Source organism: Astatotilapia calliptera, chromosome 3 (genome assembly GCF_964374335.1).
Source record: "Astatotilapia calliptera chromosome 3, fAstCal68.1, whole genome shotgun sequence".
Classification (NCBI taxonomy): domain Eukaryota; kingdom Metazoa; phylum Chordata; class Actinopteri; order Cichliformes; family Cichlidae; genus Astatotilapia; species Astatotilapia calliptera.
Genome location: NC_137424.1, coordinates 53,008,742 through 53,026,316, shown reverse-complemented (window position 1 = coordinate 53,026,316; position 17,575 = coordinate 53,008,742). Strand labels below are relative to the sequence as shown.

General features: G+C 41.5%; 1 protein-coding gene across 2 annotated transcripts; it reads right to left on the bottom strand.

The window, feature by feature from the left end:
• Nucleotides 1-9,556: 9,556 nt before the first annotated feature.
• On the bottom strand, nucleotides 9,557-16,950 carry LOC113012762 (uncharacterized). Of its 2 annotated transcripts, none has more exons than XM_026153092.2 (2): nucleotides 14,991-16,936; nucleotides 9,557-14,548 (listed from the first exon to the last, which is right to left on the bottom strand). In XM_026153092.2, exons 1-2 carry the CDS (start codon nucleotides 15,654-15,656, stop codon nucleotides 14,429-14,431), a joined length of 786 nt encoding a protein of 261 aa, XP_026008877.2. In that variant the 5' UTR covers nucleotides 15,657-16,936; the 3' UTR covers nucleotides 9,557-14,428. The 2 variants fall into 2 exon arrangements, with proteins under 2 accessions (XP_026008877.2, XP_080154662.1); XM_080298536.1 differs by lacking the exon at nucleotides 9,557-14,548 and adding an exon at nucleotides 14,586-14,861 and having other exon boundaries at nucleotides 14,991-16,950.
• Nucleotides 16,951-17,575: the final 625 nt, after the last annotated feature.

The following is a 17,575-nucleotide window of genomic DNA, read 5'->3' as shown; positions in this document are numbered from 1 at the left end:
AGACCAGAGTAACCAAACAGTTCAATGAGGGAGTCGAACCGGTGCAATACAACTATAAGTGAGCACTTATTAAGAGACTGTCTCTACAAATGAAACATGCTTGCTCCAAATCAGAAACATCTATCAGTGAGTCGTGCCAAACAGCAGATAGATGTCAGAGTTATGAATCCCATGTAAAGTGCAGATTAGTAACGTGAAAAATACCCTTCCACCTCACTGTGAGACCCTCCGGATTATAGAATGCCGCTCGCGGTAACACAGGCTTGGAGCCCCTCCATTCCAGCCCTAACCATCACCTTAACCTCATCATATATTGTTTTCCAAAGTGATTCATGATCAGAATGTGAAACACATTTACATGTATAGCCCTGCATGGACTGGCACCAGCCTACATCTTCGATCTCCTACAGCCCTATGTCCCAAGCAGGTCCCTGAGGTCATCTGATCAGGGCTTACTTGCTATAAAACAGACTAAGATGGAAACTAAGGATATTAGAGTTTTTGCCACTGTGGCCCCGAGACTGTGGAACTCTCTCCCCCAAATCTTAAGAAATGTGGACTCAGTAGTTGTTTTTAAAAAGCAACTCAAAACTCACCTTTTTAAAACTGCTTTTGATTAAATTTTGCCTCTTTTATATTGTCTGTTTTACCTTTTTATTATTTGTTATCTTATGTCCAGCACGTTGTGACTCTGTCTAGAAAGGTGTAATATAAATAAAGTTTTATTATTTATTTATTTTAACAAGTTCAAAGTGTTTGAAGCAGTGCAAAGGAAAGACGTGGTCTGAGTACACAGTCTATGTTTAGTGGCTGCCTGAGTGATGACGATTACTCGGACGATAGCTCACATTAGTGCGGTGTGGGAGGATAGTGTTTATTGACATTCCGAAGGTCCAAGGGAAGAAACAAATTTGAAATGAGCTAATTTTGTGAATAAAATTGTCAAATTTTCCAGCTTAAACATTTCCTATGTTATTTATGTTCTGTCGTGAATAAAATGTTGGCTCTTGTGATTTGAAAGTCTTTTCGTTTTTATTTTGTTCACATTTAAAGAACTTTTGGTTTCGGACGTGTTGGCTAAAACAACGCTAACATATTAGAAATGAAGCTAACTAATACTTCAACTATAAGTTTAGTTTCCACCGGTGTTGCTTCTCTTCTTTGAAACCCTGACTTCACTTTTCACGGAGCCATCCTAAAGTCATCAGATGGCTAAGAGCGCGTGCACCTGGACCAAACCAAAACAGGAAACAAAACAAAAAAATGGGCGGGGTGGGGTCGGAGGAGGACTGGGTTTTAATCTTTGTTATTCAAAAGAAAAACGGATGCTAGCAAACAAACACATTGTTTTTGAAGCAAACAATATTTTATGGTGATAAGTTCCTCCGCTGCTGGCACGTAATCTCTGCGCCTGTCTCTGCATAGTCCAATAAACAAACCGTGCTCCTTTCTCTGTTAACTATCGTACTCCAAGATGTCAGATTAGGCACCAGTTGTCGACCTTGAGAGAGAGACAGTGAGAGAAAAATAGAAACTCTGTAGAATCAGTCTTTAGTCCATTCAGTAGCGGTTTTTGATACGGGCGACACGGGCGGTTGCCCGGGGCGGCATCGTGGTGGGGGGCGGCATTACGCGCATGGACAAAAAATTTAAATAAAAAAAAAATTGCTCGTACTCATGCTGCCCTGACATCATGTCAGCGCATATTGGGAGTGGCACAGGCCCATTTGCTGGGAGTAAGGGCGCCCTCCGTTTGCGAGGTGCGCCTGCTGCTTGCGGCACAGGGAGGAGAGGGCGGGGTGGCGGGGGGATTCTCTGGCTGGCTGGAGCAGCATCTAATAACCAGCTCGCAAAATAAAACAAAATAAAAACAAACTAACAAACACGAAAACACCAGACATCATGATACAGACTTATAATTTGCACCGATTTTTTTCGAAATTCTATAAGCGAAAAGTGAGCGCGAGAGCCTTCGGTGCGCCTGCTCGCTGCTGAAGTCAAAGTAAACTTTATTGTCATCTCCGCTACATACAGTCCAGTATATAGAGAGACGAGACGACGAGGCCCCAGTTACAGCAGAGCAAGAAAACAAACAATAAATATAAGAAGAGTAAGAAAATAAATATACACTTTAGGACTAGGGATAAAGTGTACACTCATACTGGAGTGTAAAATTAAAACCAATGGAAGATGGACAAGAAAAGTTCAAAGCCATCATGTCTTCAGTTTGGAAAAAAGAAAAAAGAAGAGGAGGAGAAACGAGCAAAAGATACAGGTAAGCAGATGTGTGATTGGATCATGGCAAGTCATGTATCCTGAAACAGTCAGAATCAGAATACTTTATTAATCCCTAAGGAAATTATGTGGGTTACAGTTGCTCCAAAAAGAAATGGTAAAAATAGTAACAGTAACAGACTAAACTCCAAACAATACATTATGTTACAGATTTTAATATTAATGAGTCATTGTCAATTGTTGATTTGTTCTGTTCTCATTGTATGACGAATTATGATGGCTGTTTGGTAGCTGTTTGCATACTATGCGCACTCTCTCTCTCTTCATATGTGTGTGTGTGTGTTTCTCTGGTGAAATTCAGTATGGTTCCAACAACAGTTTTATGTTAATGTATAATCCTTAATATGTTTTATGTGTGTGTGTTTGGGGGGGGGGGGGGGGCGCCAGAGGGAGTGTACGCCCAGGGCGCCAAACAGGCTAAGACCGCCACTGAGTCCATTAACACCAATCCCGTAACAATAGAGCTAAATGTAAATGCTTTGTTAAGAGACAGCGCATTTTAACACGTTATTGTGAGGTTGGTTTTTTATGAAAAACCCCCAGCCTGATACTAATTTTTCTCATCTCATACACAGTTACGAGGATTTTAAAAAGCTGTTGAATTTGAATTATTCTTCCCAGGAAGCCAGAAAGTAGATAATAGTAGAAAATAGTTTTATGCAATAAAACTATGATCATCGGGCTGGAAATATATTTCAGCTGAGCAACAAATGTTCTTGAAATTGTTGTAAAAATCACACAAACAACGGTTGTGTCGACCTTGTCTGCATTCTCACGTGTATCCATTGCACCATTTCATCAAAGCCCTCGTTAGTAGGTTCTGTAAAATCGGAAATTCCAGAACTCTTAAAATGAAGCTTTAATGTAACTGAACTAGATGCTATGGGGAAGAAAAGTATCAGAACTTCTATTTTTAAAAAGTGCAGACAAGTCAAAACACCAAAACCTGACACAGTGATTATTGGCATGGCGTGTGATGTAGTAGGAGATGATAATTTGATGTTCACTGAGTTCTTCCTGCCTTTTCCTTCAAAAATGAGACTATCCACATCAGGCTGATAATCATCACTGCTCTGACTGCTTTTCCAACGTTGATGTTCACTATATTCATGCAGTTGATTTTTTTTCACATCCCAGGATTGGATGACCAATCAGACGCCAGTAAAGATGGGCTAGTGTGTGGAGGAGGGTCACGCTCTTTAGGTTATATTAATCCATCGTTCCCCTGCTCCACTCAGAAGGACAGAGACTCAGGATGGCCCGGCCTCTGCAGCTCTTTGTCGTGGTCTCCTCCTTAATAGCGGCCTCTCTGTGTGATGTCTGTGTGGAAGCTGTTTTAGGAAGGCAGTTCACATTTCCAGAAAACTGCAGCAATGATGGAGGAAAACTGTTCCGGTGTGAGCCGCATGGGGAGGTGGAGGTGGCTGTTCTCCAGCAAGGTGTGTGGACACCTGCTCAAGGCTACGAAGACCGTATCAGTAACAATTCCTCCATTATCTTCTATCACGCATTTTACAATGATACCGGGGATTTTGTGTTAAGGTGTAGAGAAGGCGTGCAAATCAAAATGAAAGTTAAAGTTCTGCTTCCCTTTAACGTAACAGTCAAAGAGGGAGAAAATCCAACCTTCCCGTGCTTTTATCAACGTAACTGCAGCAAGTCCGAGACTGTGCAGTGTGTGAAAAACGGGAAGCAGAATTTCACCACAGACGAAGGAAACACGTGTGCTGATGGCCGACTCTATGTGTCACCTAAACGAGACTGTTGCCGAAACGTAACACGGGCTAAGAAGCAAGACGGAGGAGATTATCTTTGTTACATCCAGTGTGAAGGGAAACGGTTCGCATCTGTTGTGAGGCTAAAGGTCAACGGGACATCCACTCCACCGCCTGCGTCGGTGAGCATCCCTCCCTTTTACACATGAGATTGAAATGTGAACACCACAGTGTCCACTTGTGTCTGAGTTTAACTGAATATATGTTTCATGTTCTCTGAAATCTTGTCATTAGAAACCACAACAAGCCTGAGCTGCTGTCAGCTTGACAGAGGAGCAGTGCTGTGCTGTGCAACATCCACACACGATCCAGTCACACGGACCTCCCTGCTTCTCTTTAGCTCATCAGTGCCACCCGTTACACATATTTCTCATTTTTAGCGTCTAAAAACAACAAGTTAGAAGTGCCAGATTAGCTTGGAAACAATAAAGTTTTTCAGACTTATTATCATAAGAAATGTGTTCTAAGAGGACATTCATATCTCTTTATATTTTGTTCATTTCTTCCTTGATTTTTAGTTTATCATTAGTTTGCATGACTTTTACATTTTATCGATCTGCCTTTGTATTTCTACTCATCCTGTAACTCGTTGGTTTCTCCAGTGTCTTCTTTGGTGCCTTCAGTCTACATACAGTCTTTCTCTTTATATTAATAAATGAGTTTAAAAGCCTAAAGTGTGTACTTGTAGCATTACATAATTACATGTGTGTTTTCTGTAAAACACTATGTGTAACCAGACTTCATTATTATTATTTTTAGTTCCATCAGTTGACCATCATTTTGGTACGAGGCAGAAATGTGTCCTTATATTTATGGAGGCAGGAATATTATTCATTTCGCAATCGATGGTTTGGCATCATGTTCATTTATACAGAGAATCAAGAGCACAACTCAATTATTAGAACATTTCATTTATGCAGTAAAATCAGTTTATCTACAGGACTGAATGTAAACCACAACGGTTCAGCTGCGGAGCCGCATGCAGCTCTTTCATCCTGCGGCTCCGCGTGGCTTGGGAAAATAAATTATAAGTTTATTTTATTTGTGTTAGTTGTTTTTTAAAGTGTAGTTCTAAATTGGAAGATTATGTGATCTTGAAATACTAAGATAAAGTTATATTTTATTATTTTCGTCGTTCAAAATAAGTGTTACACTCGCGGAAAGCGGTATACCGGTCAAAACGCCATGTATTTTTCGAGACTTTCAACCCCAGGTAAGCCAAGTATGGAGAAATATAAGAGAACAAAAGTATCTGAAGAAAACGGATTCCCAGGCATCATTAAATTATCTTTAAAAGGTTAAATGATTCTACCAGTATGCCTAATTTGTGGAGAGAGACTGAGTAACAATAAAAAGTCAAATGTCGCAAGACATTTCCAAAATAAACACACAGCCTTCGCTGAAAAATATCGGGAGGGAGAAGAGGGGGAAAAGTACTTTCAGAACTGATGCGGAAGGCTGATCTGAGAAAAATCAATTCAGTTGGATGAATTCTGCAAATTCAACTACATATGCAAGTTTTGTGGCCACAAAGGCACGGTAAGCCGTTCACGGACAGAGAATGTATGAAAGAATCACACATTAAGATTTCAGAACACCTACCCTCGGACTTTGAAAGCAAGAGTGAAATTGTGCAGAAAATCTGAGAGATGCCTCTGTGCGAAGACTGTCAAAGATGGATATTTTCTGCCGGGGGGAGGGGGCATCTGCAAGGCTATGCTTGATTGTTTAAGAGTAATAAATAAAATCAGTGTCAGTGGCTACTGATGGGGCACCAGTTATGGGTGGAGCTTACAGGGACTTTGTGGCCTTGATGCAGAAGTCACTGGAGCTGCCGACGTTTCATTGCATCCTGCACATAGACACACTGTGCACACAAACCTTCCCTCCAGAATGCACAGAGATCGTGAATGTTGTTCAGATTATCAATAAAATGATGGCAAAAGGTTTAAATTGCTGTCACTACTGTTCGCTAGATGAACTGGAGAGCGCGTACTCTGATCTCCTGCTGCATAACCGAGTCCGGTGGCTGTCCAGAGGAGAGGTGCTGAAATGCATTACTGCATGTCTGGGAGCTGAAACAGTCAGAATGGCTGGAAAAGCTGCATTTTATGGTGGACATGACAGCGAATCTGAACCAGCTGAATACAACATTCAGGGAAAAGGAGGCACATGCTGGAAGACGTGTCAGCGTTTGAGCGCAAACTGATTTACAGAGATTTACAGAGAGGCACAATGTCTTACTTCCCCTCTTTGCGGGAGTTCAAACCCCCTTAAAGAGTTTTGTTTGTTTGTTTGTTTGTTACAGGCTGGTCATTTTTAGGTTCTTTTTTAATTCTTCTACGTGTGCCAATGCTGGGTCATCCATCCTTTCCACATTTGCAACAGCTGCATTCTACAAGGACAGAAAACATGCCCATAAGTTCGATGTTTGGGAGATCACCTGTTGACAGAATTAATTTCCAACCATGTCATCTATAATTACAAATGATCGTTGACCTTAAAGGCACACAGCAAACATGCTGCATGACTTCCACGTCTACTGATTAAATTAATGCGACTGTGACTGTTTAATGTCAGAGGTAATCAGAGACATGTTGTTTTGTTGTATTTTATTTATTTATTTTGTATTTCTTTCATTTATACAACAGGGACAGTGCATGTATGTTGCATCGAAAGCTAACTTGAAGACCTTAAGAAATTCAGTGACTCCACAACAACAACAATTCACAAAGCTAACAGGCGAGGAAGTGTGAAACCCTCCGTGTCAGTATTCTGAGCAGTCTAAGTGTTTGGAAACCAGTGAGCACCACCCGACAAGCTGCTTTAACAACCAGCACCTTCTCACTCCTAAAGTGTAACTTTTTACGCTAGGTGACAAATCTTCATTATGTTAAGCGTCGGGAATGAGAACGGTCTCAAAAATCCACATTACTAGATTCAAAATATGCGCTCATCAATCAGGATCTATAACAGCAGTGCGTTGCACTTTTTTTTTTTTCAAATTCTTTATTGTCCCACAAGGGGAAATTAGTTTAGCAGCAGGATAAAACTAAACAGAACAATAATTTAAAATAACAATGACAATAATAGTGATATTTTTATAACAGGGACGATACATGTCGTCTGCTTGTCCCAGGTGACTTTATGATTAGACCCTGCAGTACTGACTCATTCAGTGGATGAATAACAACAACTCCATTTACGAAGATGAAAGTTGAGGAAGCATTTAACACTTCAGGTGAATAGACCACCCTAGATGTCTGTTAACCTGTGAGCCCCTGCCAACTAGCTGAACTCCTGGCCACATCATTTTTAACTAGAACAAACACAAATACAACATTATTTCTGACAGAGGAAATTTGTTTGAGTGTTCAGGAACAACAAGGCACAAGCCTGCCATGAACTGGAAACTGCTGGAACACCAGCGTCACCGTGGGTGCCCAAAGTGGTCTTTTGTTGGGGCAATTTTTTTTTTAATTAATTTTTTTTTAAATTTGTGTGTGCGTGCAGAGTCCTGTCTGTGCCCCTCAAGAATAACATTTAACTATTAATCACAGTTTTACTAAATAAAAGGATCTGTCTTGCATCAGTCACATGATGACCATTAACCAATGATCGCCCTTGACGGCAGAACGTGCTGGTTATGAGCTGGGAACAAGGTCAAAAAGACGTACAGGTGCATTTTCTGCTGTGTGCAACAGCGCGACAAACATGATCTGTCATTTTATTAACTGCACAAGTGCTGCTGGTCATAGCTGCTAGCTAGTTTTATAGTAAGGCTTTTCCTGCCTTTCTGGGGGACTTATATTTTACAAAAAAAATCTAATATGCATATTCACATAATCATGGATTATTATAATTATGATATCTAAAAAACACAAACTGTATTTTAAAGAACATACATTAAGAAACAGATTATATTTGATTTAGATTTATATTTTAAATGTGACAGAATGCTTATTTTACAGCAGCAAAATTACTGTATCTCTACAGTTACATGTACAGAGTGGAGAGTCACACACGCATTTTTTTTTTTTTTTTACTTTGTTGAGGAGTACTTGGTGAGGGCTAGTTCATTTAGGTTCAGCAGCTAACAAGATGGTGAATCGGTCAGGATACAGGAAGGAGGACAAGAGGCTTTCACTTTGCTGGATTGTCAGCGCCAGCTGTTTTATTGCCACCTATATGCTCAGTGTTGTCAGCAGTTTCCAGTCATGAACTTAACACTCTGAGCACCAACGTGAAGGATGGCAACTAGGAACACAGCTTACATGATGAGGTAAAACAGAACTAACATGGAAAAACAATCTCCCCTCCTGGAGTAGCAGCGCTGTACCCCAAACTTATGCCAATGTCATTTCCCACAACTCCACCCCACACAATATTGCAGAACATAGACATAAAATCTCAGAGCCTTTTATACATATTTATTATTTATTTTTGTATTCTTTTTAATGTATTATTATAGCACCTCCCCTTATAATAAATAATAAGGGGAGGTTCCTTTATCAGCACTGTCCCACATAGCAAAATTGGTAAGGCCCAGATCTGGCCCACACAATGTGCTTACACGTGGCCCACATACCGCAAAGAATGACAGCCCTTTGGTGGCCCAGATCTGATTCGCCAGAGGTCGCCCACACATGGGCCAGCACAAGGCCAGTAGTAGACACGCTGGTGATCCTGTGCTGGCCCATGTGTGGGCCACCAAAGGGCCGTCATTCCCTGCAGTATGTGGGCCATGTGTAAGTTTTGTGTCAGCCTAATGTGTACCATAATCAAGCCACATAATACAAACATGTGCATAATAGTGCAAAAGTAACATGACAAAACTCTAGCCAGATTCTTGTATACCGCTTTCCTACTCTCCCGGATTACTCAAAGTACTCCGTACAACATGCCACGTTCACCAATCACACACTTTCTCTAAACCGAGTGCTTCCTAACTACATTCATAAACATTCACACTTGACATGCAGACTGTAGGAATCAGTCTGCTTGTCACCTTCTGATCAGTAGGTGACCTGCTCTACCTCCTGATCTACAGCCAACCAGTGGTAAACATGAGTAAAACCTCACTAGGTTTTGGATAAAGTGTACACTCACAAACCTGTCAAACCTGCATTTGAAACGTTGGCTACCATGGCAGTATAGTATTGCAACATGGCATTTGGGTCTTCTAACTAAAATAGGAAAATAGGAACATAAATAGTGAATCATTGCCAGACCTGGCCCACATCTGGTTGACATACACTCAGCCATGACACCAGTCAGTCAGAAGTGCCAGCTTGATGCCAGATCTGGGCAAGACCTGTTTTCTATGAGCCTGGGCCACACACACCAAACCACAATCGAGCCAGATATGGCATGCCATCGCATAAACAGTGCCATCTACGGCAGGCTTGGCCCATATCTGGATGATATACCACTTATCATTCCAGAAGTCAGCCAGCAGTGCCAGCTTGATACCAGATCCGCGCCAGACCTGGGGCCCGTTCTTCGTACCTCGCTAAGTAGGTTAGCTGGATTAGATTGTTGACGATTTCGCGTGATCCTGGATCAGTCGGTTCCCCGAAGCTCATCCGGGACTTGCTGTCATAGCAACAGAGCCGTAAGCGTAAACCTGCTCGGGAGCAGGTTTACTTTATGTAAACAGGATTAGATCGCGGCCACGCAGGTATGTCCGCTTCATTTATACGAAAGCAACAGCGATATTTTTCCACTGTTTCACCATAAATAAATATTATCAATGTAACTAAAGATAATGCAGCACTTGATCCTTTTATTGATGTCACACAGATACATACAGGTCATTTCCTAAAAAAGGGAAATGAACTATTAACATTCTATTACATGTATGTGATTATTACAGATGTAATTCATATTTCAGAGTAGTAATTGTAAATTACTTCGTGTAATCAAGATGAGAGACCACGGCTATAAAAGCGAAGGTGGATTTGGGAAGCCTGTCGCAGCCATGTCCTGTCCGTATACGCGACCAACCCATTGCGGAAGGTGCAAGATTGATAAGGAGAGTCCTCAGAATTCAGCGTATATTGCGGGATAGACAGGATCCTTTAGCTCAGCGCGACAGTGTGCTCATAGAGAGATATCGATATTCCCGTGAGGGTATTATTTACTTAACCAACTTGTTGACGAGGGGGTGCAGGACCACCACCTGTCTTTTTTTCCTCTGCCCTTTTCTTGGTTGCTGTTATGAACAAACTAACAGAGTATTACAGGCCAGTATTACCTTGCCAAGAGACGCAAAGCAATCTAAGAGATAAATATTACCATTCTGTAGAATACTCCTGTATTCCACTTTTACTTGTTCCCATGTTCTTGTGGGTCCTGTTGTGGCTCTAATGTGAAAGGGGATATAATATAACATATTATAATATAATATAATGCCATATGATATTGGACAATATAGTGTCATATGATAGATCTACCCTACCGCCTACTGGTGTTGGCCAGAGGGGCCGATGGCGCGATATGGCAGCCTGGCTACAACCGTAGCTGCCTCCACCAGTGTGTGAATGTGGGAGTGAATGAATAGTGGTATTGTAAAGCGCTTTGGGTGCCTTGGAAAGCGCTATATGAACCCAATCCATTATTATTATTATTATTAAATTACCTACGAGTTTGATTTGTCAGCAACTTTCTGCCAGCCCTCTCTCCTTGCTTTTGCAGCCTTTGCAGTGTTCTCTTGCGTTTTAATTAAACTCTGAAACTCCTGTAATCCCTCACTCATGAGTTCTTGCTCTGCTGCCGGAAAATACCGAGCACGCCCCTTGGACATTTTCGCCGACCAATCAGCGGGTTGCCGATCAATGTTTCTACTATCGATGCGTAGCCCCTTTTACGACACCCAGTGATGTCACATTCCTGCGTCCAGCTGTAGTAATCGTCAACAGCAGGTGTGTTCGGGGAACCGGATTAGCGAGCTCACGGTTAGCGCGATGATTTGATCTTGGATGTGTCATTTGATCTTGGATGTAGTAAGCGACGTACGAAGAACGGGCCCCTGCTTGCTATATGAGATGATGCAAACTTGTGCCTACAGTATACAGTTTTCTAAAGAAGGTCTAAAATGTCACTGAGTGTGCGTGCATATGTTTTATGTATATAGATTTATTTTACTTATTACTCATGATTTAACACAGTCCAGACATTCCTCGTATGTCATGGCTGTGTGCAGGTAGGCAGGAAGAGAGGACCCAAAATGCAGGACTCATGGAGGCAAACGTAACTCAAAATCCTCAGCTTTATTACTGGAAAGCAACTAAACAAAAAAAAAAAAAACTAAACTGAGAATACACAACAAACTAAACATGCAGGCAGGCTGGCAAAAGGAACACAGTGAAATTTGGAAAAGGAGGAAAAGAGGAAAAAACAGAGCTTATATACACAGGGGAGTAATCATGGAACAGGAAACACGAGGAAGACACAGCTGGGAGAGATTAAGGCTTACGAGACAGAGGGGATGTAAAACTGAACACACTGACATCAGACAGGAACCTTCAAAGTAAAACAGGGAACAAGAAACAATTTACAAAGACGCAGACTGACACTGAACTAAATCTAGAATAATAATCAAAATAGCACAACTAAAGAACCAGAACATAAATCATGATACAGAAATATACCAAAATACAAGAAACTGAAAAAGCTGGGTCAAAATGACCCAGAACCGTGACAGTGTAAGGATGTTTCTATAACATTTTCTATCCTTATTTTATTACGGATGAGGTGCAAGAGTTTTTAAATGTGGGTAATTAAATAATAGATTCATGCAATACCAAATTCTGTGTTGTGGATCAGCACCATGATGGAAACTTGTGGCCATAATATATACAGTATTCTGAAGAAGGTCTAAAATGTCACTGTGTGTGCATGTGTGTGTTTTATGTATATGCATTTTTTAAATTATTACTCATGATATAACATTGTCCAGACATGGCTGGTAAGGACATGAGGAGCAAACAGTGGGAGCTGTGTGAGGCTACTAAAGGCAGTGGATCCCTCAGCAGCTGGCTGCCGGCGGAGCTCCCGGGCACGTCACTGCAACTCCCCCTGGCTTCTGCTCCGCGGCTGCTGAGTGAGCCCTCATCTGGGACTCTCCTCAGCTCTTTCTGGGATAGTGGCGCGAATGCCCCTCTGTTGGTCTTCCTTGGTCTCTTGTGTTCTGAGGGCCTCTGGATGTCTGGAGTTTTGATCTCCTCCATACCTGCTTCATGCCCTGGTGGACGGGGCTGTGGCCCCCCACACCCTCTAGCAGATCATTACATGAAGGAACCTTTTAAAAACAAGCGCGTTCATGCTCACAGGTGTACACTCTCTTGACTGCTACCTCAAAGCACATGGTGCGCTGTCGATCTTGTGTACTGCACAATAACATTTAATATTTAGTATCTATTATCTACTGCTAGCTAGTTTATTGTAATGGTGTTGTATTTATTATGTTGGTCTTTTTTTGTTTGTTTTCTCTTCTGTTTTGTTTTTTCTCCATACAGGTGATCCAGGTGTTTTGTTTGCTTTTCTTTCTTTCTTCCCCCCTTTCTCACCGTCTCTTCTCCCCTCAATTTTTTTTCTCTCCCTCTCTTTCTTTCATTCTTTCTCCATGTCTGTCCCATCTGTAACAACCGAAAATAAAATAAAATAAATACATAATTATAATAAAGGTCAATCAAATGGACCAATATGGCGAGGCCATGATGATCCACTTGGTAAAGTAAATCCGCTTGGCATCTTTCTTGGCCTTAAGACAACAATTCTGATGGCTAAAGATCCAAACGGGACAGGCAGAAAAAAAAAGCAGCTGGATTACAAAGAGCACAGATAACATTAACACGCGTACCAGTTGTTGGAGAGGTATTCCAGTATAAAAAAAATAATGATAAGCACAACTGGAATGTTTTGTTTCTATAACATTTTTCTGTCATCATATTATTATAGATTAAGTGCAAGAGTTGTTAAGTGTGGATAATTACATAATAGTTTATTGCAATAGCAAGTTGTGCCTTGTTCTCAGATGTGCAGCAAGTTGAGAGTGAAAGATAAAATGAGGAAATAGAAGGGGAAGAGAGGCAAAGAATGATTCACAGGCAGAGCCGAGTTTATTTCTCACAGTTTTTTGTTGCCTTATGGTTCCAAGCGCTGTTACCAATCTTTGCATCAGAATCAGAATCAGAATCAGAAAGGGTTTTATTGCCAAATGTTGAGCGGGTTTACAACATTAGGAAATTGCTGCGGTGCTTCAGTGCAAACATACTGTTATAAATTAAGCTTAAATAGACATGAAAATAAAAATGAGAATAAGAATTAAAAGTGCTAAGTAGATAGATAGATATATACATGACATGAGTGCAGGTGGTGATCAGTGCCAAACATGGAATGATGCAGTGAACACAGCGTAGGGTCATGTGTTAGTGGTGGGAACAGTCGTACGTTTATTGTTCATGTGTTCAACAGCAGAGGGGAAGAAACTGTTCTTATGGCGAGAGGTTCTGGTGCGAATGGACCGGAGCCTCCTGCCTGAGGGGAGCAGGTCAAACAGACTGTGTCCAGGGTGAGAAGGGTATATATACATTTTGTTATATATAATTGTCATGACATTTATGCCGATGATGAATGGATGTAAACTCCTGACTCCACATGTAGAGGTCAAAGGTCTATCTCATCCTGGTTGTTGCTCTCTTTTTCATTAAAGATGTTTCTGTCTGTGTATAGGACTCCACTAAGTAGGGGATTGAGTCACTATTTCTCATTCAGTCTCCTGCTCAGTCACACTTGGTGGCACCTGGAACCTTTAAAAGGTCTTTTGGAGGCCTGAAGACTCTTTTGTCCTCAACACAATGATAATAAATTTAACTACTCAACGCAGACTGTTGCATTCATTAACTATAAGCTCCAGCTTCTTACAGATCTATGAAGAAATCAAAAAAATTGATTATTAGCTGTTGCTATAACCAAGCTATACCTTCTTTCTCAGGGCAGACCTTCAACTGTACCAAGTGAAGAGCTGCCAAGAAGAAGAAGACACAAATAAATCAGCAAGTCAAAAGTCAGAAAGAAATCTCTGTATGTGTGTATTTTATCTTTACACTGTAAGTTAGCAGTGTGCAGATATCTGCTGTTTATTTTGCCATGAAGACTTTCATTACACAGTGAAATAAAGGTTTGGACTTTGGTACTAAAAGTAATGCACTACAAAAAGCTATTTCTATTCATTTTTATAGGCAGTATAACATCAGAAGGCTTGGCAGGGCAATTTTTAGAGATGTGCTTTTCTCCTGATTATAAATGATTGGTCATTTAGTGGACTGTTTCGGACACTGTCTCCTCTGCTCTCTTCATGCATGTACACCCTTGGTCTTCTCTCTCCAGCCCCAAAAGAACTTGAGAGTAAAAACAATCACAGATGTCACAGCTGCTGTTATGATGATTGTGATCCATATCCAGTGGTAGGACTCCTGCAGACGGCAAGAAAACATGAAACTCGGTGTTAGTCAGTGCAGTTTGTTTAAACTTTAAATGTCTTTCAGTTTACAGCAAATCAAAGATCACACAGTTTACAGCAAAACATCAAGATGAAATGTTCATGTGCAATCTGTGATCTGACTAGAAAAAAAGGGGTTAATCCCAGTTTAAGCCACAAAATCACCTGTAGGTGCCTGTTATCTTGTTAAATTCCTGAATGACATAGTTAAAACCTGAACTGTGAGTCTTTGCTGCCAGGACAGAGATCAGTGTTGTTGTAATCGATGCTGTCACAGCAGAGTCACCCTGACACAGTATGGTAAAGTTATTCACACTCAGAAAGTCATCAAGGCATCAAGTGCAGATGTTGTATTTAAAGCGTTTCTGCTCTAAATCAATCGGTTTGCAAGACAGAGCAGGGTGTGGTGCACTTACCGGTGGTTTGCGCACTCGCAGGCGGACAGCAGAGCGGTGTTTCTCGGCCTTCTCTATGTCGCAGTAATAAACTCCTCCGTCTTGTTGCTGAGCTCCCTTTATGGTGACGGACAGGTCTGCCCGTCGGTCCCAGTCAGATGGTATCGATACCCGGCTTCTGTTAAAGTCATCCCCGTATGTGATTTCCCCTGTCCGACCATTCAGCTCCAGCAGTACTTCCCCGTTTCTCCTCCAGCGCGCAGACTTCACCGACTGGCCCGCTGTGACGGAGCGACACGGGAGGATGGCATCCCCACCCTGGGATACAGCAACTTCAGAGGGCACAAATACCTCCAGCTTGTAAGCTTCCAAGTGTTTCCTGTTGCAGGTAAACTCATAATGTCCGTTGTCATTGAAGTTAGCATTTGTTAAGATTAACGAATCGCGTCCTACGACCACGCGGTCAGTGTAATCTCGTCCTGGCTTCCAGTAACCATTTAGAGATGCGATGAGCTGAGTGCTGGCATCATCCAGCCGCTGATACAGTGTGCCCTCTCCCTTCCTGCACTCCTCTGAGAGTGGAAACTCCACATCTGCCCCCACAGTGGTTTGGATCAGTGCTCCCAACCCCTCACAGATAAAAGGAAGAAAGAACACAAACACTGATGAAAGGCTCATCCTGACCATCTGACAGTGAAGTGTTTCCGTTATCAACCTTCTTCTGCGTTATCGCGAAGCTCCGTGAGGTTTAGAAACTGAGAGAAAGGCTTGCTACATGCGCATGAACTGATGTGATGTCAGGGTCCGCCCAACCGGCATACACCGCATTGTAAATGGCGCTAGCCTAAATAGATTTCTGCCCCGTGTAACTGAAGCTGGCAATAAGACGTAACACAAGGTGCTAATATTAACAAACATATTCTGATCATCACTTTCTGTTCAGTGATGCTATAAACACTGTAGACAATACTAGTACTACTACTGCTACTACTACTACTACTAATAATAATAATAATAATAATAATAATCGTAATAATCGTAATAGTTTGTTATCATTAATTTACGTGGGAAAAATTACGGTGAGCCAACTTTTAAAATGTGTTGGCCAGACTTGACTGGAGGAGCCTGCAGTGCGAGACTTCCGATGCTCTATTGGGGTTTTACAGTACTATGAGGTCATTGATACGACTGGGTCTGATTAATCAAGAACGTTTAACACCCCATCAGAGCAAAAAAAAAAAAAGGGGGTCATGTGACTTCTGCTAATGTGTTGGTGACTGAGGCTCAGGAGGTCAGCAGATTCTCTACTAATCGGAAAGCAGTAGCGGTTTTTGATATGGGCGATGGCCCAGGGTGGCATCCAGGTGGGGGCGCATTACGAGCAAAAAAAAAGTTGTTCGCACACATGCTGCCCGACATCATGCCAGCGAATTGTGGGGATGGAATAGGCACCGGTCGGTTTTGCGAGGAGTAAGGGCGTCTCCGTGTGCGAGGTGCGCCTGCTGCTTGCGGCACAGGGAGGACAGGGCGGGCACCAGGGGGAGGCTGGGTGGCTGAAGCAGCATCTTATAACTAGCTCGTAAAATAAACAAAAAAAAACCACCAGAAATTATGATAAAGACTTATAATTTGCACTTAATGTGTCCTTGCATTGTATGTTTTTCTAAATTCTTTATGCGTGAGCGGCTCGAGAGCCCTCGGTGCGCCTGCTTGCTGCTGAAGTCAAAGTAAACTTTATTGTCATCTCCGCTACAGTCCAGTATATAGAGAGACGAGACGACGAGGCTCCAGTTACAGCAGTGCAAGTAAACATTAAATATAAGAAGAGTAAGAAAATAAATATACACTTTATGACTAGAGGTAAAGGGATTAAGAACAATTTATAATTTACAGTTTGATGATTTAAAGTCTCACACACAACCCGTCGACAGGGGAGGGGCCCTGCTGCTTCCAAATAGAGTACATTTCATTCATAATGTTGTAAATCCAAGCTCATTGTGTATTCATGATTTGAATCCTGGGTTGTGCGAAATCCCAGAAACACACCTTAGACAAAGTGAATCTGTGAACTAAGGTGTAGGTCTATTAGGTTATGTTGTGGTGATCATCGGGTTGGGGGATGGGTGTTCATACTGGAGTGTAAAACTAAAACCAATGGAAGATGGACAAGAAAAGTTCAAAGTCATCAGGTGCTCAGTTTAGAAAAAAGAGAAAAGAAGAGGAGGAGAAACGAGCAAAAGATACAGGTAAACAGATGTGTCATTGGATAATGGCAGGTCATGAATCCTGAAACAATCAGAGTCAGAATACTTTATTAATCCCTAAGGAAATAATGTGGGTTACAGTTGCTCCAAAAAGAAATGGTAAAAATAGCAACAGTAACAGACTCAACTCCAAACAATACATTATGTTACAGATTTTAATATTAATGAGTCATTGTCAATTGTTGATTTGTTCTGTTCTCATTGTATGACGAATTATGATGGCTGTTTGGTAGCTGTTTGCATACTATGCATACTCTCTCTAACTTCATATGTGTGTGTTTCTCTGGAGAAATTCAGCATGGTTCCGACAACTCCAAACAATACATTATTATGGCCACAGGC

Coding starts and splice junctions, on each gene's coding strand:
- LOC113012762 (XM_080298536.1), bottom strand. CDS start 15,656: ATGGTCAGGATGAGCCTTTCATCAGTGTTTGTGTTCTTTCTTCCTTTT. Junction 14,862..14,990: donor TGCGAGTGCGCAAACCACCG/GTAAGTGCACCA, acceptor ATACTGTGTCAG/GGTGACTCTGCTGTGACAGC.